At 41.5% G+C, this 24,117-nt stretch overlaps 3 protein-coding genes across 5 annotated transcripts; 2 read left to right on the top strand and 1 right to left on the bottom strand.

The window, feature by feature from the left end:
- The first annotated feature begins 10,675 nt into the window (after nt 1-10,675).
- Nucleotides 10,676-12,302, top strand: htr1fa (5-hydroxytryptamine (serotonin) receptor 1Fa). Its single transcript, XM_012819789.2, has one exon. It carries the CDS (start codon nt 10,763-10,765, stop codon nt 11,888-11,890), a length of 1,128 nt encoding a protein of 375 aa, XP_012675243.2. The 5' UTR covers nt 10,676-10,762; the 3' UTR covers nt 11,891-12,302.
- Nucleotides 12,303-14,146: 1,844 nt separating this feature from the next.
- On the bottom strand, nt 14,147-20,886 carry zgc:152951 (uncharacterized protein LOC569013 homolog). Of its 3 annotated transcripts, XM_012819816.3 has the most exons (11): nt 20,556-20,885; nt 19,990-20,263; nt 19,743-19,854; nt 18,021-18,173; nt 17,593-17,763; nt 16,777-16,850; nt 15,999-16,196; nt 15,716-15,853; nt 15,354-15,443; nt 14,897-15,040; nt 14,147-14,682 (listed from the first exon to the last, which is right to left on the bottom strand). In XM_012819816.3, the coding sequence occupies exons 2-11, from the start codon at nt 20,227-20,229 to the stop codon at nt 14,554-14,556; spliced, it is 1,449 nt and encodes a 482-aa protein (XP_012675270.1). In that variant the 5' UTR covers nt 20,230-20,263; nt 20,556-20,885; the 3' UTR covers nt 14,147-14,553. The 3 variants fall into 3 exon arrangements, 2 of the variants coding, with proteins under 2 accessions (XP_012675270.1, XP_031416892.1); XM_031561032.2 differs by lacking the exon at nt 17,593-17,763; XR_004162964.2 differs by lacking the exon at nt 14,147-14,682 and having other exon boundaries at nt 14,903-15,040; nt 15,240-15,443; nt 20,556-20,886.
- Nucleotides 20,887-21,154: 268 nt separating this feature from the next.
- c2h3orf38 (chromosome 2 C3orf38 homolog) lies at nt 21,155-23,437 on the top strand. The gene is made up of 3 exons (XM_012819818.3): nt 21,155-21,383; nt 21,520-21,695; nt 22,411-23,437. The coding sequence occupies exons 1-3, from the start codon at nt 21,257-21,259 to the stop codon at nt 22,972-22,974; spliced, it is 867 nt and encodes a 288-aa protein (XP_012675272.1). The 5' UTR covers nt 21,155-21,256; the 3' UTR covers nt 22,975-23,437.
- Nucleotides 23,438-24,117: the final 680 nt, after the last annotated feature.

The raw sequence follows: 24,117 nt of genomic DNA, 5'->3' as shown, positions 1-24,117 counted from the left end.
ACAGCCACATCATTCTTTAGTTCTCCACCCAGTAAAACAGAACCCAACCAAATGCTCCTCCATCAAATTTACATTGACATTTATTCATTTGGCAGATGGTTTTATCCAAATCCAGTTTGTTCGGAGACCTAATGAGGGAAAGCACACGCACTTATCCAAGTCAATCCGACACAAATGCTATAGAGGGCGGAAGATAGGATAGACAAGGAAAGGCTTAAAAGAATCTTGTGAGATGATTTGTAATGGTAATATCAGTGTTTGCACCCAATTAGTGTTAGAGAATCACTAAAAACTATGGCAGTGTTAGAGAATCACTCAATACTATTGCAGTCCCATGCATGCATCTCACAGTACATGTTTGTGTCACTGATTGTTTTGCTTGAGCAGAGTGCAAGTGTAAACATGACATGGCTTATTTCTTTCCCTTCCAAGGATGGCACATCGTCAGTCCCTCTATCAACTACCAGCTGTTAATCAGGTGTGTGGAGAAATGGTTGGATAATGGGAGAGTATGTACGTATGTGACAAAAAGGAGAACAGAGAATAGTTCATGTGTAGAACAGTTCCAGTGCTTTATGTGATGGGTTATGAGTTTGTATTGCAACTGATGAAAAGGAGCTCCTCCTTTAATGACTATCACAGGGGCAATGAAAAAAATTATCTTGCGAAAAGTATTTTCCACATATTTTTGTTGGAAGACATATTGTTGCTTAGTGACAATGAGCTGGACTTTGCCAACATGTTTCACCAATGAACAAATCTCAGCCTGGCGGCTGAGCGACTATCATTTTTGTTGAGTTTTACAAGTCCGTTCTTCGGCATGAGAAGCATGACTGAATGAAAGCACAGGTAGCTGTTTACAGGCTCATTTAAAAATCCACAAGACAGTTACTGCGACATGAAAGTCATTCCCTGCAGAGAAATACATTAATAAGTAAGTAAGTAAGGCCTAATGTCTGTTTCATAACAAGATAAACATAGAGTGGAAGATCCTTACCTTACCTGGATATCCTTGAAGATCCTTGTCTAAGTTCACTGTAACAATTCTGTTATATAGTTTGGATTAGGCTGAAACCTTATGGCTCTTGTGGAAGTCCAGTAAGCCTGATGTGAACTTTTGCATTAACTTCTTTTTGTGCAACAAAAATGGCTGCAATTTTGAGGTGCACCAACATTGACTAACACTAACACTGCAGGTAAGGTAACATTTCAAACACTTCAGCCTCAGTTGATATCATATAGAACAGGGGTTTTCAACTGGTTTTGTCTCAGGGACCACCATTCTGACTAGAAATTAATTTGCGGCCCACTGATGGTACGTGTTTGTAACCGCCACCACCACGCCCCCTCCCCCTGCACAGATATTCTGCCTATAACACTTACATATGTGAAATTATCAGGGTAGATCACTAACCGCCGCCGCCACGCCCCCTCCCCCTGCACAGATATTCTGCCTATAACACTTACATATGTGAAATTATCAGGGTAGATCACTAACCGCCGCCGCCACGCCCCCTCCCCCTGCACAGATATTCCGCTTGTAGCACTTGTCAATGTAATTTCTTCGCTGAATATGGGTCGACATATTTTTCTTATTTTAGATATTTTTCACGATACTCAAGAGAATTTATACAAATAAAAAAATGAAATGGTGAACTGATCAACATAGGCTCATGTCGCAGACCCCCTGCAATGCCGTCGCGGACCACCAGGGGGCCGCGGACCCCCGGTTGAAAACCCCTGATATAGAAGACCCAGAGTCAAGACCTTCTGCTGCCAGTCCAACAGAAGCATACATCAGAAGGCTCACGCACATCACAGTCCAACAGAAGCATACATCAGAAGGCTCACGCACATCACAGTCTAACAGAAGCATACATCAGAAGGCTCACAGACTTCACAGTTTTGTGCAACAGGGCAACTAAATGAGAGTCGTGTCCTGCTATCTGTTATTTTATAAGCGGTATGTTCCATCTGAAGACGTTTTCAACTTTCTACATTGTCATTTTGGTTCATTGTTTATGTGTTCGAATCAGATGGTGGAATGCTTTTTGTTTGTTGTGGATATTTGTAAATATTTATTTTGTATCCTTTTTGGAGTGCATTTATTGAAAATAAATGTCCTTTTTTTAATCTTTTTGTTCTTTTCTTGAGCTTTATCAGGGGCATATTGACCATCCCTCTGCAACAGGACAGCGGGTCTACCTCATATGCAGGGTTCCTGAACCTCAGTCATCCAGAACTCCTGTATGGTCCTGAACGGTATGATGTGTTTTAATTAATGTAGGCCTACATCAAGAACCTCTCAAAACTACATTTGAAATGTTTCCCTGGGATTTATACACATCCATTTGCACTTTGAGGTTGTAGCAATCATTGCTGTGTGCACAAAGGCTAAAATCAGTCCTGTTTTCTCTCTTATTCATGGCATAGTTTAGTACATTCACTGTGGGATTAGTTGTGGCTCACAAAACAAACACTTCGATTAATGCAGTTAACTGCTGTTTTGGCTTTTGAAACATGATGTTTACATGTTTCCATCCTGATGTGTTACCATGGTAACCACAGTGGCATCTAAACTCATTGCGGGTTGTTTCAAGGGAGATTTTTTGAAAATATGTTCTTTTGGCAGGTGTAACCAGATGGTTTAAGCCAACTTAATACAAAGAAACTGTGCACCATGTCTCAGAGGCTATCCATTAGCCCAAGGCAAAGCATGTCTTATCTTATGTGACACAGACATAAATCTATTGTTATACGTCCTCAGTTCTTTTGCCCTGGTCATCACTTCCTCGGATGCTATATACAAGGTGCAAGAACGTTAAGCACTAATGTAGTCCGACTGCACATTAGCATTAGTTTTGACGGAGCAGGAATCACACTTGATTTAGTGTGATGTATTAGGTTAAGTAATTAGTTCATGCTGGTCACATCCTGCCTGCCTGCTGGTGGACTCACAGTGGCAAGCATAGGTGTGGATCATGCTGACCTGTCCTTAATGCTAGCTAGTTTGATGTCTTTTATCTTTTGTCACAAAATCATTTGCTTGGCAGTCAGAGACAGAATGTTTGAAAAGTTTGAAAAGACTTGAAAAGATTTGAGAAGATATATTGTTCCTTTGACATTTGTGATGTTTAAAGTGGGTTATTATTTCAGCATGAGTCATCATTCTTCAGTCTTCCACTTCAGTGCCACTGGATACAGGAGCTAAGCCACTTTGTCAGGTCCCTTTAATCTCCGTGGTTCTTCCTCAAAAGCATCTATGGTAGATGCTAAAGGAGAAGATGGAGATATGTACTATTAGCTTCCCATAGGGTGATTTTCTAGGGGCCATTCACAAATGAACAATTTATACTTAACTAATATTCATCTGATGGGCAACTATGCATGATATAATACAAACACACCATGATACATCTTGACAGGGGCATGGATTTTTTGGGGGGAAAAATAAAAAAAATCCCCCATCCCACCGAGTACAGATCAACAAAAAAGATGCTTACACATGACATGAGACAGTGGCAGCACAGATGGTGTTGAGATCTGTTTTATTTTGGGGTATTTGAGCTTTGTGAAGCAACTGTTACAGCAGCTGTGCCGAATGTCTTTTGAGAGTCATGCCAACCAGCAGCTTTTCTTTGGGAACTGGGAATTCTCCAATCCTAAATTCACATGTTAATCGTGTGCTCTAAAGCTATGAATGCATTGCAAACAAATAGCTATTTCAGTTTCAGAGGATGACAATGCCTGTTCAATATGTATCTCTGCTCTTGTGCCACAGATTGTGATTCTGTGTGTAATGTGCTCACTTGTCCTGGTGTGATCCATACTGAACGCATTCACACAGGACACCAATGAACTGCTGGTTCATTTCTGGTGTAATTACAGTGTTTATAAGGCATCTTAATATGTATGAGGCTTGGGCCAATTCTACACAGACAGACAAATTAAATCACTTCGTCATATTCCCAGATCCCACATTAGTAATCTTTCCAATATTAGAATAACCACATTTTATTATATAAAAAACCCTGTTGTTGCATTGCTGCATGGCCTACTAAAAGGTACGCAGTTAAATGTCTGTAATACCATGACCCATGAAGAGGTTTCATATTAATGATGCAGTTGAGGGCTATAGGAATCAAAACAGTCAAATCCCACCCCATCCCTACAAGCAGATAAAAGTAGCTTATATATGTAGAATATTTCACTAAAATGACAGCGATACTGAAACTGAAATCTATTTCAGTCTTAATACTAAAAATGTTGTAGTTGACCTTCCTCCTTTCTACTATGCTTTGGAGTCTTGAGGATGACTCCAGTTACCGTTCGTTTAGACTCCGTTATCATCCAGACTCTCTGTCTGTGCTTGACTGATGGGTTCCATGACTACAACAAACAGAACAAGGTTTAATAGCCACCCATGCATATCTAATGGAATAGATCATAATGTACCATCATGGAGATTTAGATTACAGTTTTTCTCGATTGATTACATTCAAAAACTGGAACTTATGGCACAATGACCACAACCTGTAACTCATGTGCCAACTCCCTAAACCAATTCTGCTAAACTATAAGCACAATTATGTGCTTTAGACACAGATTTCAATTGCTAACCGCACTTTCTTCAACTCACAACACACAATTTTCTGCTTTAGACACAAATTTCAATTGTTAACCACACTTTCTTCAAAACACTAAACACCATCCTCTCTACTTTGCACACTTCATCAATGCCAAAACCTCCTTGTGTTCAGACAGAACACACTGCTATTCAATTGGCAAAACTTCCATTTCCAAGGCTGTTGTGCAATTTGAAATCAAAGCTTTAGCAATATGATGGCCACAGGTTAGCTCCTGGTTTGGAGAACAATTGATGGCAACATTGAAGTGAGAGGTGATCAGAAAGGCAGAGGAGTAAGAGTAAGAGGAGGAGGAGGAGGAGGAAGAGGATGAAGAGAAAGAGCAAGAAGGAGAGCCATTATCTCTGATGAGATTCGGGCCACTGTGGTCAACCCTGTGGTCAACCATGGTTTGACCATGCAAGAGGCTGGCCAGAGGGTTCAACCAAATATAAGCCGATTCTCAGTTGCATCCATTCTCTGGACATTCAGAAGAGGGAATAGGTAAGAAACACTACTATGACAGGAAAACACTAGTTTGAATGCCTTATCAGGAGCATAGTATTCTTGTATTTTCCATTGTACTGTATCTGTAAAATTACGTAAACAAATACAAAGTGCAACCATTGATGACCAAGACTAATTCCTAAACATCAATACAGTGAGCCTAGCCACAGTGGACTGTGTTCTAAGGCGGAACACCTTGAGAATAAAGCAGGTGTACAGGGTGCCTTTTGTCAGAAACTCCGACAGTCAAACAGTTATGCTATGACTATGTGCAAGTAAGTCATATACATTTCCACAACTGATTGCGTCCTATCAGCACTGACACATTACTGTACTGTATTGCAAACCAATCCAATGTTACAGCTTTTCTCGATTGCTTACACACATGAAGCATGCCTCGTTTTCTCAAAACTCCAAACACAAATCCCTAAACCACTCACACAAAATGCAACAACATTCACAACACTGTGTAGGTCTATTTCTGATAGCACATTGTCAATATTGTCTTGAGCTAGAACAGGATGCAGTAGTTTTTTGTCCTTTTTTATTTTACATTTTTCTTTCTTTTTTTTGTTGACTGTACTGGCCTATATCCTATTGTTTGTTCTGTGCAAATCATTTACACATTCATTTGTGTTTGCTGTGATGTATAGGCTACAGCACTTTTGGAAAAAATAAAGAAATATTTTAGTTGTTACTGTATATTTGTGTGTTGTTTTATATTTGCGTAAAAACATTATACAGTTATATTTTACTAAAGGAGTAAGCGTATAGTAACATAATGTTCCTGATAAGGCCTTCATACTGGTGTTTTCCCATTTCATAGTAGTGTTTTCCATTGAGCACATCAGTGTGCAATCGATGCTTAGAATGTCTACTCATATAATGGGCTGTGTTTGTCATTAGAAAACAAAGTACCCTTTTGAGGTGACATAACACTGTTTTGAAAGCAAAGTTGCCTTTTGCAGGATGTATAAAGGGTTTTGCATTTTGTGTGAGTGGTGGCACACAGACAGACTCAAGCCTGTATGTTGACAGTATGTGTGTGATGTGTTTTTTATTCTTTTACATTGCCCTTATTGTTGTCATTGTTTTTGCATTGCTTCTGTGTACTTCCAAGAAGGCTTTAGCAACACTGATTTACAGTGATATAATATGTGACAATACAACTTATTTCAATTTGATTCACCACAGCATACATCAGTGACCCAAAACATTCTCACTACTCACAGCTGAACTGAATAACATTGATTTGATTATGACAACAGTGCTTGTCAAAAGTCTGTTCCCGTCCTCAACATGCTTAATGCTGGAAAGGTGTAAAGACCTACCCTGGCCGTGTTGCGCATGAGGGCAATAAAGGGTATCCCATCGGGTCCAAAGTGACAGAAGTGCTACCGTGACGAGTCAAGAATAATTTAAGGGGAATTCGAACACGTGTTAAAAACGTGGGGGGGGGGTGGTCCGCGAGGCGTCCACGCACTTTTGTGAACAGTCAGGTTAAGGGTGGTTCTGAGAGGAATGTGTCACAACCAATGGACAGCATGACATCATGAACTTACATTCTAAAGGGAGGAGCTGAGAAAAGGAGGCCTGTGTTTGTTCTTGGCTGTGAGGAGCTGAGAAGAGGAGGCCTGTGTTTGTTCTTGGCTGTGAGGAGCTAAGAAGAGGAGGCCTGTGTTTGTTCTTGGCTGTGAGGAGCTGAGAAGAGGAGGCCTGTGTTTGTTCTTGGCTGTGAGGAGCTAAGAAGAGGAGGCCTGTGTTTGTTCTTGGCTGTGAGGAGCTAAGAAGAGGAGGCCTGTGTTTGTTCTTGGCTGTGAGGAGCTGAGAAGAGGAGGCCTGTGTTTGTTCTTGGCTGTGAGGAGCTAAGAAGAGGAGGCCTGTGTTTGTTCTTGGCTGTGAGGAGCTGAGAAGAGGAGGCCTGTGTTTGTTCTTGGCTGTGAGGAGCTAAGAAGAGGAGGCCTGTGTTTGTTCTTGGCTGTGAGGAGCTAAGAAGAGGAGGCCTGTGTTTGTTCTTGGCTGTGAGGAGCTAAGAAGAGGAGGCCTGTGTTTGTTCTTGGCTGTGAGGAGCTGAGAAGAGGAGGCCTGTGTTTGTTCTTGGCTGTGAGGAGCTGAGAAGAGGAGGCCTGTGTTTGTTCTTGGCTGTGAGGAGCTGAGAAGAGGAGGCCTGTGTTTGTTCTTTGCTGTGAGGAGGCCTTCTGTCCAGTCTTCATGAAGGCAATGGTCCTTGGGGGTGGCTGTTCTTAGTGGTGTTGATGGCTGATTTCAGGTGTCTTCTCCCTTTGCCCCTGACCTTGTCAACGTGGGCCTTTGGGATGAAGCCTACTAGCCCTGCTCTTCCTGTCGCCATTGTCCCCTCTAGTGCCTTCTGCCACTTTCACCGCCCTCCATCTTATTCTCATTTGAGTCCCAGTACATTGCAGGGCCTCCCTCGTGCCACCTGTAGCCACCTGTAGGTCGCTGAAGTGCTGTGCTGTGCTGTTGAGGCTCCGTGGCAGGACCTGGCCACCTACGAATGGAGTTCGTGATTCTCCTCTCCAGGGGCCACAGGAGATGGGACAGGATGGTGTGTTGGTAGATCCAGGCATTAAACCTACCAGGCAGGCCAAACTTGTGTACTTTGGTAAGCTAGGCATCAGGTTCCACAGTGGTTGACTGGATTGCTACAGTGGTCTTGAGGCTGCAGTCAAAACGTTTCCCAAGGCTTTTGACCGGCTTCTCAGGAATCTGATTGTTGTTGTTCCAAACAGAAAAAAGTTGAACCTTGTCCACAAGTCTTCCCTTCTTCAGCACTACAGAGACCATGATTCTTCTTCAGCACTAGAGACCATGATTTTGCTGGTTTAAAGCTCATCCTAGCCCATGTGATGAGCTTTTCCAGGATCCACCTGCTGCCAGGCACTGATGTCGTGGTGACATTGAGGTTGACATTGACTGCCGTAATCCCGTTTTTGTCAAGCTGCTGTAAGTAAGTGTTTTTCTATTGCTTTCATTTTGAAAGCCAGCCAAGCACAACCAATGTTGCCTTGGCTTTTTGTCATATTTGTGCTGTTTTTTTGTGTGCTGTAAATGAAATGTTATGTCATCCAGTACTGCCTTTTGTGTGCTGTGAACAGACAGAAATATTCAAATTATTCTATATTCATGGATCACAGGTATCCAAATATGTTCAAAACTGGCAAAGCCAGGCCAAGAATAGATACGCACCATGGGCACTGTGCCCCAGAATGTTTTAATTTTTAAACTCATTTTATATTATCTTCCAACAGGGAAGGCAATTGGAAATATCTAAACTGTACAAAAATGTACTTATACCCATATATGAAAACACTTAATATATTTTGTATGTTGTTTATCCAACAACAACATACTAGCTATATGCAACTCTTTTTGTTATCTTCAATTCATAGTATATGGTCATACGAAGGACAGTTACAGTGAGTTCTGGTAAAGATATGGTTCTTTTCGGTAAGAGTTCCATTTACTTAATTAGCTCCTTTTAAAACCCCTCATCACTCTGCACTTGAAACAATTTGAACTCATCTCCCACACCAATCACCCCCTCAAGCTCTTGGACTTGATGTGGATGACGATCCATCTGACCAGAATGAATAAGCTCTTTAAGGTGGTCTCAAAACATGGATCTCAATTGAATAAGTTACCATCACTACTGTAAGCCTGTTTGAAGGGATGAAATCACATACCATTCCTCATCCTTAATTTGTCAAGGTGTGACAGATTTTCAGTCACCATGAATTTCTAAGACAAACTGTAGCTTTATTCAAGAATTCAGAATGATCAAACTACTATGATAGGAGACACTACCTACTTCCTCTCTGATAAAAAGCGCAACACACACAGACACACACAACAGCTTTTGAGTTCGTCTGCCGTATTATTTACCATATAGAAATTGTACTAAACAGCCGTGTATAATATAATGAGTGTTCAACATGAAACGCAAGATTCTAGTGGGGAGTACGTTTTGAGGACAAGGTCTTGGCTGAAACGATTGTTATGTTTGCCTTAAAGCAACTAAATGGTCAGCAGAAGGGCTGAACACCCTCTCAACCAACGCACATTCATCTGCTGCAGTTGCCTAGCTGAATATTGCATGAGGCTTTCGGAACGTGTTCACGGGAAAAATAATCATTTATTTATTTGTACGTAAGTACTCATTTTCATATTGTAATTTCTGTAGGGGGTCTGATTTATAAAACAACTCGTGGATTTCATAACTTTGTTATCTGTAAGAATGGAAAAATCAGTGTTTAATGGAGGGTTTGCCATAATATTTCCTTGGGACAAATCCTGTATTTATAGACAATACAGTGTTTTTCAGATATGAAAATTCGGTTTGTTATATTTAAAGTAGGTAGTGCATTTTAATTTATTTTAGCAGTTGAATCGACGATTTCAATACTACTGATGATATCCTTGAATGCAACATATTCTTTATATTTGAATTCTGACCGGATGGTGGATTTATTATTTGTCTATTAAGTCGCAGACGCCAAATAATGTTGTGTTCCTTTAGCCTACTCGACTACAATGTCAGTTACCTTAGTTCAATGAGCTGGTAACGTCACACTTTCTTCCTAGTCTGTTGTAGACGGTCTCCTGTTGAAGTGCTTCTGTCCTTTCCCTTTTCCACGTCAGATATGCTGTGCTTAGTTTACAAATCTGTATAAATACAGATTCAGCCTACATTTAGGTTACATTTGTTTAAATGTAGATTTTAGGGGGAGTTGGTTATTAGCCTGGTCTCTATTGTAGAACTAAACTTTTCCTGTTAATACATTTTGAACTCCTAAGTGTAGTGGATTTGAATCTGAGCCCATGTTAAAGTTAAGCGGCATGCGGATCTTGAACATGTCTTTGAACGTCTCTGTATTAAACTTCCTCTCTGTAAAATAAAAAAAAAAACCCAGTTAAACCATAGTGAACTACGGGTAACACAGAAACAACTTCATCCAAAACTACAGTTTATGCCATTCAGTTACACACACTGGTATGTACGTCCATGATAAAATATGAAAAGTGCTGACAACATCGTTTTTCTGAATTACAAGGCTTAAACCAATTAACAGTAGATGCTTAGAGTTATAGTAGAGCAGTATCTACAGTATCTTTTGGTTTACTGAAGGCAATATGTCAAGTAAGCCACATAATTCATTGTGACACTTTTGCACAGATTGCTATTTCAAATATCTTCCCTCAGATTCCATTCTGCCATGAAGCAGCCAATGTGCAGTGAACACTAGTTCATGGATGCCATGAGATTTCTCTGATGGATCTGCTACACTGCTGAAAAGTTCAGTTCAATGAAAAGTGGTCATAAAGGTATGAAATACTACGGGGCAAATGTGATGCTCAGCAAAAGATTGTTCTATATGTATTTACAGGTAGAGTTTCTTATTTCATTTAGATGTTTGTGTTTGTGATTGTATAATTTAGGAATGGACTGAAAAAGGAAACGTTATTCTCTAGACACTCGAAATTAAAATGGTTTGACTGTCTTTGTCTTTGCCCGTCTGAACTTTCCCTTTATTTTTGTCTTCTGTCTCATCTCTCTTTTTAAAACGACCTTTTGGTCACCTTTGTATCATTCTTCTCTTTCCTCTCCAAGTATGGCCCTATCTAATGTCACAGGTTCATCTTTGCCTGAGGGCAGTGAAGTGTCTGGCAGTAAGATTGCCCTCTCCTTGACCCTGTCTGTGTTGGCAGTACTCACCAGTGCCATCAACTCCCTGGTCATCACTGCCATTATTGTCACTCGAAAGCTACACCACCCAGCCAACTACCTCATCTGTTCTTTGGCGGTTACTGACTTGCTGGTGGCCATCTTAGTCATGCCCTTCAGCATTGTATACATCGTCAAGGAGCACTGGATCATGGGACAGGTGGTGTGTGACCTCTGGCTGGCTGTGGACATCACCTGCTGCACCTGCTCCATCCTGCATCTGGCAGCCATTGCTGTGGACCGGTACAGGGCCATCACTGACGCAGTGGAGTACTCTCCGAAGAGAACGCCTACACGTGCAGCCATCATGATAGTCCTGGTGTGGGGGCTGTCCATCCTCATCTCCCTGCCCCCTGTCGTGTGGAGGCACCGTGAGAAAGGCAATCAGACGTCAGGCCTTGAGGAGTCAGATGAACAGTGTGTCATCAAGCACAGCATCGCCTTGGCCATCTACTCCACCTTCGGAGCCTTCTACATCCCTCTCCTTCTCATCCTCATCTTATACTATAGAATCTACCAAGCCGCTAAGAGTCTGTATGATAAGCGAGGTGCCAGCCGGATCAGTAAACAGACGATGAACGGGCATGTGTTGCCCAAGCGCATGGACCACGGAGAGCCACACAGCCGTGACACCCTTAGTCCTCCTGAAAAGTCCTTCACAGACCCTTCCATGGAAGGTGACCATGTTCGCATCACTGCCCGAAGCTCACACCGTGTACCCCGCCGGAAGAAGTCCATCAGGCGGCGGCATCGCATCTCCGGGAGCCGGGAGAAGAAGGCGGCCACCACTCTGGGCCTCATCCTGGGGGCGTTCGTGGTCTGCTGGCTGCCCTTCTTCGTCCAGGAGGTGGTGGTCAACACCTGTGGTCACTGTCACACATCATGGGAGTTGGCTCACTTCCTGACATGGCTGGGCTACCTGAACTCGCTTATTAACCCACTCATATACACCGTCTTCAATGAGGACTTCAAAAAGGCCTTTCAAAAGCTCATTAAGTGCACTCAGTCCCTTTGAGTAATGCTGGTAGAAAGGTCACAGGCTCACTGGGAATAGTCAGATGTGTGCATGAAACGGAAATGATGGAAATGATCTGTAGAGAAATGAAATCCTTCTCAGCATTTTGTGTCATTTGTGTCTAACTGAACGGATATAGCGCATTGACACCTAGACATACCAATCCAAGTGACCTTCATATTCTATTTTGGAGTGAATAGATGTCATCAGGATGACAAAATACTTCAAATACTTCATTCTAGAAAAGGACAGTGATAAATGTGTACCGCGCGTCCAAAAGCAATATCAGTCTGTAAACTGTATCACAGTGCACCTTATAACGATGTGAAATAATGTTTTCACATTGCTTTCAAATAACTGGCCAAAACACACAATAACACAACCATAAATACGTTTTGAATGGTATAACATTTGTCTCATTCATTATGTCAATATTGATATTACAGAATGTAGTTTTTGAACATTTGAAAGGTAATATGTCAGTAAAGTTATTCATCTTTCATTCATTGCCTTGACAACAGTGTCTACTACGTGCTAGATGTAAGTTTGCATAACTGCACAGAGTTTGCAATGCAAAATGATGATGTCATACATGTATGCTGTGCAGTGTGTAAGCAAGAGGCAAATTCAAGAAAATGATTTCAGAACTCATTGTTTGTGCTATGCTCGTCTGGGCCTGGAGTATAGACAACTTTTAGAGTAGAGATGACAATCCTAGAGGGAGTTCTGACTCAACAGCGCCCCCTCCTGTGTGAAGGACAAATTATGTGTGCCTGGATGAGATAGAAGACTAGAAGGAAACAGAGTAGGACATTGTTCATTCATTCCATAAACTTATTCTGAGAAAATTCATGTAAAACATACTGTCATAATAAAGCATAAACAAATACACACACACACACACAATTTATGTTAATATATACTTTATTGTAGTATTGCATATTCACCCATCGTTCTTCAAGTATTGCTTGATATCAATGCAAAAAGCATGATTATAGTTATGAAGACAACCAAGACAATCGTATATCATAACCAACATGTTCCTGATAGGTGGAGATCAATGAGGTACATTTGGGGTTTGACAGGCGTCTGCTCCCAATAAAGGCTTGTATTGCAACCAAGCAGACTTCTCCACACTCTTTCCTCCAAGAGAACTTTTGTATTACAGACCAGAGGTTACCCATGTCTACAGTATGCAATGTGGATAGGATATGATATGCATTGACCAGTGTGAGATTGCCATGGTTTGCATGCATTTACAAAAACAAAAAATGAAATAAATAGGCACTGATGTCCAAGTGTACCCAGAGTACAATGTCACAGTACATGCAGCAGGCAGATCAAAGCATGCAGTGTGTACTACAGTGCAAATGAATGAAGGTCACATTAATAACATTTTAAATGAATAAAGATCACATTAAATCACATTTCAAATGAATAAAGATCACATTAATCACATTTCAAAGGCAGAACAAGAGGAGTAGATAGTTCCTGAAATGCAATCCTGGCAAAAGATAATATTTTGGAGGAAAAACAGATAAATAAGGTTCTCAGAGAAGCTTGGCCTTGGAGTACTACATAGATCGTGCCATGCATCCAGGCAATGGACTCATTCAAACAATCTCTTCCAAGACTCACTCAATATCAAAAGATCTCTTGAAGACTTTGTGATAAAATGAGACTGAGATTCAAATCAAATCCAAGATGTTCACACAGAGTAATTGAAGAGTAGTAAAGTCACTATTCCAGCTGTGTCCATGCACTGAAACCATGCGTGCGAACATGTTTCTGCACTGATTATTGCACAGTATCTGATCTCAGAACAGCATCTCAGAATAGATGGAAGCCTTACAGCTCTACTTCTCTGCCCTGAGCTGGAAGATTCTTGTTCAGTCAAGATAGCAGCTGATCATAATTATTATTATTATTATTATTATTAAGACCAAATAATAATATAATACTAATAATAATAATAATAATAATAATAATAATGTGTATGGTTATGCACAAATGTTAAGATTACAGCAAACAAATAAAAGGCTTAATGCTTAATGCACGTACGACAAACCAGAGTTGGAAAGGCAAGTGAAGGTATCCTGGTGTTATAATAATGTCATTAATGGAAATTCTCTTCTCCTCATTTGACCCACTATTAAACCTTTGCAGAATAAATGTTCACAAGAATAATATGCACATTTCATATAAAAGAGCACTGTGCCAAATATCTGTGATCTGTGATGTCTAAGGTCTTTTTTGTCAAAAATGCTATTACTCTGAGATTTGCAGTAAAATCTATCAGCTATTTGATATAAAACAGTTAAATATTCGTAAAAGTGCAGATTAAATAAATAGATATTATGAAATCATTTACTTTTGATTTGTATTCTGCAAAATGCAGAAATCTTATTTGTACTGTTAACTGGAAGACTTATCAACAGTATCGACCATGCTACAGGATTAGACTGTCCCTTGTAGTGCTGAGAAATCAAAAGAGCTGAATGCATAGTCAACTAGAGTACAAGAGAGATAGAAACTGCTACTTTTCAAGGTTGCTCTGACATACTTGGTCAGACAACAGTGGTTATGTTGGAAGTACTTCATCGGACAAGTGAACATCAACAGAGGCCTACTGTCCTTCTCTGAACAGCGTAGGGAAGGCCTGCTCAGTCTCTGCTGTTGGTAGACCAATCATAGGGCATGAATGTCACTTTGATAGACCCAGATGACAGCAGGCTTTGCAGGTTCAGCTTTTTAGGCGAGTCATTCATGTGCTTTAAGATCCAGGACAGCAGCTGCAGGAAGTACCGCCACAGAAGGAGAGAGATTTAAACACAGCGCAACACAACTTTGGCTTTTCTTCAAATCCTTCTGTGCCTTTTGCCATAATTGCATGACAATGTGTATTTAGTTGGAATTCCATTGTACAATTTTACGAGTACTGTTATTGTTGTAACTATTAGATTACACAGTGCACAATCACATATCTTCAGCTAAGGTTTCACATACCTTCTCGTCTGTGCCTCCAAAGTCTACCTTGTACCATTTGAAGATCTGGCTGAGCTTCACCTCTCCTTTGTCAGGGTCCACAAGGCATCCATCATCATCCTCTAGGAAAGCTTCAGCTGCAGTACGTAGCTGACTATCTATTCCCTGTAAGGACAACCTCTTTACACATTGCCCTGCCATGACTTTGACCTCCAGTGGGAATAGAAACATGGCCTAGATTGTTAGCACCAAATGCACTACGTGATTCAAAAATATAAACATGTTTACCAATACCATAAAAAAAAGGTGAAATGTTCAATAGTTACCTGTGGTGAGTAAGTTTAGTGAAATGGTAAATAGTTACCTGTGGTGAGTAAGTTTAGTGAAATGGTCAATAGTTACCTGTGGTGTGTAAGTTTAGTGAAATGGTCAATAGTTACCTGTGGTGTGTATGTTTAGTGAAATGGTCAATAGTTACCTGTGGTGTGTAAGTCTTGATTGGGGGACAGCCTTTGGCACCACAGTTCAGAGCAAAATGAATGAGAGGCTCAGGATCAGGAAGAGCCACCTAGTGGAGAACCAAAAGTGTAACAGGATGTTCAGTCACAACAAGACTACCACAACAGAGGAGATTTTAAATCAAACCTAACAACATCTGCTGCTACTAGAACAAGTAGTTCTGCTACAACCACTGCCTTGGCCAGGAAGGAAACAACTGAATCAATAATTAGGCCACCTTATTTCCTGAGAAAGTTGGAGTGGCAGGAGAGTGGTCGAGATACATGAGCCGTACATAAAGCCATGAGTTGGAGACGAGACACAGTGATTGAGACAGAATACCTGGAGCCTGGGGTCACTCTTTGAGAAGGGCTTCAGGATCTGTGCTACGCCCTTCCTGTTGCCTCGCAACACTCCATTCTCAATATCCTGAAGGGTGAACACCTCGCCTCCAATGAGGTAGCTCACGTAGTTAAAGAACTGCAAGAGAACAGGACATCAATGATACAACCTCACAGAAAACATTGTTAAACAGGGTAAGAAGGGACAGGCAAACATCTGGTGTGTTGTGGATGTGTTTTCCTCTTCCTGCCTGGCTCTGGTGGGCAATGAGGCCCGTTCTCACCCGGTAGCGCTGCCACATGTTCTTGGGGGCGCCCAGGCGCACATTTCCGTGGATGACGAGTGCGTTGTAAACATTGATGAAGAAGGCCAGCTTCTCCTCGCGGCTGAGGGAGCCCAGCTCCACCCGCTGCAGCTGCACCGCCAGCTCACAGTATTGCTCAAAGAAGGAGCTCTGGGCCATGGCCTTGTAGTCCACAGACTGCATGTGAAGAGACAACACAACGTTCGATGAGCTTTGGTAGCCTTCATGTGACACCATGCGTGTGAAACCATGAAGGTAGTTGTTTGAGGCTACAGTTAAAAAAAAAAATAGATGTTTCTAAGTGCAGTCCGCTAATCGTGCAGCTCTAATCCCATACACTTTTTCTCAAATTCAACCAACTGCTCCTCAAGTTCCGCTAGCTGTCCGTTCAGTGTGAGCGGTCAAAAAAAAACTCAAATAGGAAACAAATAGGAAACAGACATAGTGGCTCGGACCAGGCCACAAACAATTCCTGCCAATCAACACATGTGCTTCAGGTGCACAGAAGGGAGGGGTGTACATTTGATTGGCTGTTGAACTCAAATATCGTGGACTGAATCTTTAGTGATGCTTTTATGCACTTTCTCGAGAATTAGAGAATGCGGTTTAGAGGACTGGTCAAAGCTACTGTAGGATAAAGTCAGTATTTCTTAGTGACTGCCTCTAAAGGCAGTGTGTGTGTACCTCTGAGGGTCTGAGTCTAAGGGCACTGAGATGTGTCGGAGTGTGACTGAGATTCTCAAGTGAGTTCTGGTACCTTGCCATCAGAGGACAGGTTGTCTGCATAAAGTTTCAGGATGAGGTTCCTCAGGATCTCAGAGAGTTCCGATGCTGAATGATAGAAAACACATTTCAGATTTGACATTCAGGCTGCTCCACTTCATAGACAGCACTGGGTGCCAAGAATCAGATAAAGGGTGCACATGTATTCAACTTGTGAACAGACAGACAGACAGAGAGAGTTTTGCATTTGCAGACAGCCCAGGAACGTGCAGGTTACTTAAAAACATGCAAGAACAGGGAGACATTTAGTAAACAAGAACAGCACAGGCAACTACATGCATGCCTGAAAAGAACTAGCCCCTTCTCAGACATCTACCTGCGATGCTGGAGCAACTATGTGTTAAGCATCTCCTCTGCACTAAAGTGAGTTTTAGGCAGAGCATGAAAAACAACTTGTCAAGGAGGCTTAATTGTCTGTTTAGTACTAGCGTTATGTTCAAACTACAGGGGTTAATATGCCATTTTAAGACCAACATTTTATCATGCTAATCTGTAGGAAGTATATGAAAAACAGATGAGCTTTTTATATTTTAAAATAATTTAAAAGCTGCTTGGAAAAACATGGAATACTTTTTTTCTAAAGAATAAAACCAGTAGTTTAGCAAAGAAGTCAACTAAAAGCGTCTAAGCGTCTGTGCCGTGCTTCTCTACAGGACATCTGCAGCTCTTTGTTATTTCAAAGCATTCTGGCCTTAGTGAATATGAGCACTGATTCACGGCCACTGAAAAACTCATAAATCAGAACTTCTTCTGAATGGAAGAACTGCGTTGTTTTCTTGTCTCTACATACCCTTCAAGACACTGCATGCTGCCATTTCTCCTGTGTTGAGTGCAGCGTTGGGGTCATGTTCCAGCAACCTGAACAAGGCGCTACTCTCTTCAAAACCACCCTTTCCCGCCACAGCATTAAAGTACTTCCTGTCCATTAAACCCTGTCCAAGTTCACGTGCCTTTTGCCTGTCTACAAATTGCAAGTGAAAGATGTTAAGCTCTGCCAAAATGTCATTGCCAAGCCGAAGTCACAAAATAAACAGGAATATTGACAATGCTCACTGGTGTAGAAGGTCTCTAATCTTTTCTATTTAAACAATAAAAGCTATATATTGCTCCTTTAATTTGATCAATCTAAGCTACATTAACTGAATCATTGTTGAGACTGCCTTTCTGCAGGGTCTCTCTTTTGCAAGTGTTTTAAAACAAAGTGCAAGGTGAACTTACCCATCCCCTTCTCTGAGTGCAGCCAGTCCACCAGCTGCAGCCCTGTGAAGCTGTTCCTGCACATTTTCAAGCCCTTCCTGTGGCAGCCAATCACCCCGCTGGACTTGAACTCCTCTACCAAGTCCGCAAAAGCATCCCTCTCACACACAAACTCTGTTGAAGAGGCAGATCAGGCTGGCCTTTCACCGCATTTTTCAGCATCACAGCATTGCCACCAAACGTTTAATGCTACCGTTTCAGTTTAAACAAGTATGGAATGACTTAAGCATTTGTTACACCCACATAGATATGAGGACAATAACTTTAAAAACACTTTGGTACAACAGTTTTATTTGACAAGTAATTGTCAAGTAGCTGTCTGATGCTTCTAGAATGTTGGTCATGACACTATTTACTTTCTATAGTGTGACTTCTAAAGTGGAGGTGTTTTAGTCATCCCTGTGAAACATCTTTGCCTGTTATACTGTATGTACACCTGGCTGTGATATTTGGGTATGTGCTAATAGGAATGTAGCTCCCCTTTCATAATGTATTGTGTACACTGTGACTAACAAGAAGTCAGATCAATTTCAATCAAACGGTGGATGTTCTGAAGGCAGAGGCTGTGAGGGAAGGCAGGGGAGTTCAGAGATGAAGGAAACAAGCACAACAAGTGTTTCTCATCTCTTCAACTACTTTTCAGAGACTTACATTGTTGTGGTATATTAACATTACCATAGCATTAAAGGTACTGTCCTTAATTACACAACTCTTTTCATTGAATTCAGCTAACTAAACATTCCATCCCGTGTGTGCACTCAAAAGACTCTGATGTTCCTGCACAGTTGTGCCTCTGTAAAAACAAAGTGGTTTGGACTGAGCCATACACTACTCCAGCCAATCAACAACCATGCTTAATGAGCAAGCCTGATAGCCTGTTACGTTCAAATATCAACAACCTTTCCCCAGGTTCGAGGACAGCACCTTTAAGTACCAGACATAATTAGCAGGAGAAACAGCTGGTGAGGTAGAAACAGGGGCAGACTGTTTGTGATAAAACATGCCAGGTCTTATCCAGTCCCTCCATGGCAGGAGCACTCAGTCCTGCTCTTGCCCTTCGCTCTGCACTGGAAATCCTCTCTGTATTCCTGCTCTAAGAACACACCATTGATGAGTTCTTCTCTCCAATGAATGTAGAAAACATGGGCAGCGTGGCGTCATTCCCTTCCATTACACAGAAATGAATCCAAAATGGGTCTAGGTGAGAGCTGACGTTTGTTCAAATTGGAGCCAGATTCTGCACAGTAAGTACTTGTTTGGAACCAGAACATGCGTAGTAAAAGGAATATATGTCAGGTCCGCCCAGAACCGACCCATATTTAGTTAAATCTCTTCCATTCTCTAGTTCCTTCCTGTTGAAATGAACTTACGATGTCTATGCTTTTCACATGGATGGCTTCTGTCAGATAAAGGTGGAAAACACACACACAGTCGGGGGGCTCAGGACTGAGTGCTCATGCTCTATGCGATTCATGATATCCATGCCAAAGTACTCAGTCACAAATGTAAATAGATTTCAGTCCTGGTTAAAGTGCAATGATGGTAACTTGACAGCTGCAAGTAGACTTTGCATGTCATTCTGTTCCCTGAGTTTGTTAACATTAACAGTCGAGGAACCTGGAAATATCTACACCTATGAAGTTATTACAACAGGCCAAACTGTGTGTTTTTGATAAGACAAACCTCCACTCTCCGCTGTAGTATCTGAACTGCCCTCCTCAGGTAAAGGAGGTGCATCTGCTGGAACTGGCTGTTCTCTCACCATTTGCACCAAACGCTGAAGCTCCTCTGGCGCCTGAACATGAAGTTACATTAGAAGTCACTAGATTTTTTTTCTTTTTTCTAATAACATTAGGGTGATGGACCTAGCTTATATGAGTGGAAACACAGAACAGCAAAGCAACTCTCAACAAAGCTCTGGTTTTCTCACCAGCTTTTGCAGGTCGTCATTACCCCCCACATGGACGTTGTTGAAGAATATCTGAGGAACTGTGCTACGGCCAGTCAGTTTCTTCACCTGATCCCTCAGAGCTGCTTGTTGATTTATGTCCACATCACACACCGGCAATCCTAGTTTCTTTAATGTTGATTTGGCTTGGAGGCAGTGTGGACAACCAATCACTGAGTACACCGTTACACGTCCCTCTATAAATCCTTCGGTCTCAGCCATTGAGTTAAGCCTGACAAGAGCGTCTCTACTTCGACTAGAGTAAAAAAAAAATACAAAGGGAAACAGTCGTGAAATTGTTGTTAAGTGCATAGCAAACGGACAACATTAAGTTGAACAAATCGGTTAGCATTCGGTAGTCTAGTTCTAGCTAACGTTACCAACCCAACGACAGTACCTTAGCCTACGTTGTGAACACTCGATTGATATGTGGTTACCACCACATTACCAAATGTGACACAACTTCCCCTTGTGTACACTTATGAAGTGTGTCGCGCTGTGTATGCCTTACCACAGATGTTTTAAAATGAACATCTCTCTGACCTTACCTTTACTGCCAGTGGAGATCTTCCGCATTGGAATAACGTTAAATCTAACCAGATGAATGTCCACGACAATGCAGTGAAAGACAGCTATGGTTCCCTACGTACCGTTATCCTTTGACACTCGCTGAAATGAAAAATGTCAAATTAAAGGATAAAGCTTGAGTCAAATCATTTAAGAATAACTTGTTTCACAACCACTAATGGTAATATGTTTCCTGCTGTTTCGTCTTGCCAAGAAGCTAATTTACAACAACGTAGTGACATCACGGATCGTCAATGTTGACACCCTGGTGGGTATCCGGTTTCCAAACAGTTCAGACACAACAATATTAAAGTCTGCAAGCCGATTTTGATTTAAACTGTGACCACTGCATTCATGGAGTAGGTCAGCCTGAAATCAGTTCGCATGTTTTAAAAAGCTACAAGCAATTTTACACAGAGATTTTTTTTCTGGAAAATGGATAGGTTGTTGTTTTTAGGGATGCTCGCTTTCCCCCATAATATTCTAATCACAACATTTCCTCAATTGGTCTACTGCAGCAAAAGCCCCTTATAACGTCTCTGAGCATTAACAGAGTACACGAACCTTTACTTTGATTATCTAGCTTTGGTTTCTTAACCCGGAACTGAATGGTTACATTCCGAAAGTGCAAGCGATATTGGAAATGTAGTTGTGTTTCTCGCGTAAACTTAATCAGCTAGAAATGTCAACCTTGTCAAAAGAAGACGCCATCGGCTGTAGAAAGTTGTTGAATTTACTCTCAGAGTATGATTTGTTAGCACTTAACGACACGGTAACTAATAAGATGATTGCTGTTGGTAACACGAAAGGTGAGGCTAAGCTATTCATACTCAGCTACCTATCAGTTTCCTTATGCTGTCGTTTGCCAGCATTTTTTTATTCAGTCAGAAGCATTTGAACCCTTTTGCAGCTAACAAATTGATTGATTATGTTATATTTTTGCAGAGGCAATTGAGGCCATTATAACGTACTCAAAGAACTCAGAGGAACTCTTGAAGCGAAAGAAAGTCCAACGCGACATCATATTTAAGTACCTAGCTAGCGAAGGTGTTGTTATCCCAACGAACAGTGACAAACATCAACTGGTGAAGGCGACTCTTGAGTTTTGGTCATCGGGCAAGGTGATTAAATCCAGATATGCTGCATGTATAACTGGTGTTTGTACAGAAATGTTCAGGTTTAGAATTAAAGGGAAACTTTTTTTAATTTGAGATCTTTTTGGGTCCACGCTTTTAATAAGGACACTTAACGATCCCATTTGTTGAGTTTCAACGCTATAACCGGCAACTGCAAAACGGTCTTTAATGTGATCACATGGATCAAGCATCTGTGTCAAAGTAAACCACTTGTTTTCGCCACTGATAGGTTCGTAATGTAATAATAAGTGTCTGACGACATGGAAAGGATCCCTACAGAGCTAGACCTGTGTTTGTATACCTCAATAACTGTAAAGAAAGTGCCATTACTGTTTCTACATTTTGTGTAGTTTTAGTTTCTGCAGAAAATGACAGTGGCTGAGAAAAAGAGGTTTACTTTGATGTGGATGCGTGCCCCATGAGATTACATTAAATAGCCGTTCTGCAATTGCTGGGCACAGCTTTCTAACGCAATACCGGATTGATTTCTATCGTTAATTTAGTCCTGAGTAAATGTTTGGACTCAAAAAGAAAAAAGAGCCCAGTTTGAAAAATCAAGATGTTAAGGAGTGCCTTGGACTATTTAAGATTTCTTTGGAGTGACATAATGTGAACCTGTCAGTTAAATTCTCTATGGTGCCCATAATAAGCTGCTCAATGTGATATGTCCCCGTCCCCCCCCCCCCCCTCCTTTCTTAAGGTTTCTCAGAAATCCCATCGTGAAAAGGACAGTGAGGTCACGGGTGATGGTCTATCTAATGTTGTTACATTGGGGAGGCAATTTTGTCAGTGGTTCTTCCAGCTCCTGAACAGTCAAAATCCCACTTTTGGGCAACAGCCACAAGATTGGGGACCCCAGCACTTCTGGGACGACGTAAGACTTCGCCTCCTGGCTAGCACGGAAAACGAGAGCAAGGAGGAGTTCCTGGGAGCTGAGCTGGTGAGCTTACGCCTTCAGGCGTTATCACGGGACGAAAGTCTCCTCTTCAGCCCCAACCTGGAGCCTCCTGGCCTGAGGACTATATCGACAGCGCATGGTTTGGTGGTAGTGGCAGTGGCAGGCACCATTCACAGGGGGCAAGCCTGTCTCGGTATTTTTGAGCAGGTCTTTGGCCTTATCCGTTCCCCACTGAACGACAACAGTTGGAAGATGAAATGTATTGACTTGAAAATAAGGGCAAAGAACTCTGTCAAAGACCAAGATGAGCTGGTCTCACCTGCACTGACTTATAGCTCAAGTGAACTACAGCTGCTCTGTAGCTGAAGGCAACATGTGGACATAGCCTAAGCAGGCATTTGTTGTAATGGATAACATGTTTCATTCCATAACATGTTTCATTCCATAACTCTTCAATGACCTTCCCTATCTCTTCATGGACCATTTTGAAGGCAGTCTGCAATGAATTCTTCTCTAAATATGACTCTTCCCTCAGGTTGGCAGTTTGATTATGTGCCTGGGTTCTCATTCTGCTTTGGGTTTTTAAGCAATAGAAAGGAGAATGGGTTTTAATTTCAGTCCATTGTTTAAGTGTATGCCAACAATCATATCTCTGAAAAAACTAGCTGAGGGCAGCATCTTCATATTTATTACCTCTAGGAATATTCTATCATAAGTAAAAAGGTGAAAGGACATTACGCAAAAGCAAGATTTCTGTTGGTTTCCTAGAAAGATTTTTGGAACTTATTGTATACAATACAATAAAAATAGAATACATACTTTTTTAAAACCTTTACTGTGGAGGACTTGATTTCACTGACGTAAAGAGCATTCACCAGAGTGAAGGAATTCACTTCAGAAACGTCTTTAGCAAATTTTCAGACAGTTTTCATTGCATCTTTCTTGGGTATTGTGGTATTCTGACTTTTGCATAGCTATAAGTCGTCACATGATAAATCTGAGCACTGTGATGGTCAACAGCACATATGGAGCTCTGGGGAGGACTCTTTAGCATGACATTACTGTACTGATGACGTTGTGTTGCTGGTTGTAGAAGTTAGGCAGATGCTTTACAGTTGAGAATATTTACTTCCATCATGGAGAGAAAGGACATCATTCAGTTAAAACATTTTAGGGAATAAATTAATGTAAGAGGGAGTGGCATTTTCAAACCAGTGCAGCTGTCCCAATGTCCTGTGTCCGCTGACTTTACAGCAGGTAGCTTAGAGCATGCAAGTAGTCTCTTTTACATTGAAATGGATTATTTTGTAAGAGGTTTACAGACTCCCAAAACTGGCCTATTTTCTCCGGGCAGAGTGGTGTGTGTGTGTGTGTGTAAGTTAGACGTGGCTGGTGCGACACTGCTTTGGGCGGGGTGTTGAATGCAGCAGTGACTGAGGTTTTGGTGGGAAATGTAACATGTGGGAAATTATTCTTGGCATGAGTTTCAAAGGCAAAGGAATTCTTAAT

This window comes from Clupea harengus, chromosome 2, assembly GCF_900700415.2.
Source record: "Clupea harengus chromosome 2, Ch_v2.0.2, whole genome shotgun sequence".
NCBI classification, from domain to species: Eukaryota; Metazoa; Chordata; class Actinopteri; order Clupeiformes; family Clupeidae; genus Clupea; species Clupea harengus.
The sequence above is the reverse complement of the archived record's forward strand: the minus strand, read 5'-3'. Positions and strand labels throughout refer to the sequence as shown.

Excerpts from the sequence above, each read along its gene's own strand:
- htr1fa (XM_012819789.2), top strand. The coding sequence starts at position 10,763 with ATGGCCCTATCTAATGTCACAGGTTCATCTTTGCCTGAGGGCAGTGAA.
- zgc:152951 (XM_012819816.3), bottom strand. The coding sequence starts at position 20,229 with ATGGCTGAGACCGAAGGATTTATAGAGGGACGTGTAACGGTGTACTCA. Across the intron at positions 18,174-19,742 it reads TACTACAGCGGAGAGTGGAG|AGTTTGTGTGTGAGAGGGAT; the intron begins GTTTGTCTTATC and ends CCTCTTCAACAG. Across the intron at positions 15,444-15,715 it reads AGAGTGACCCCAGGCTCCAG|GTGGCTCTTCCTGATCCTGA; the intron begins GTATTCTGTCTC and ends GTTCTCCACTAG.
- c2h3orf38 (XM_012819818.3), top strand. The coding sequence starts at position 21,257 with ATGTCAACCTTGTCAAAAGAAGACGCCATCGGCTGTAGAAAGTTGTTG. Across the intron at positions 21,384-21,519 it reads TGCTGTTGGTAACACGAAAG|AGGCAATTGAGGCCATTATA; the intron begins GTGAGGCTAAGC and ends ATATTTTTGCAG. Across the intron at positions 21,696-22,410 it reads AGTTTTGGTCATCGGGCAAG|GTTTCTCAGAAATCCCATCG; the intron begins GTGATTAAATCC and ends TCCTTTCTTAAG.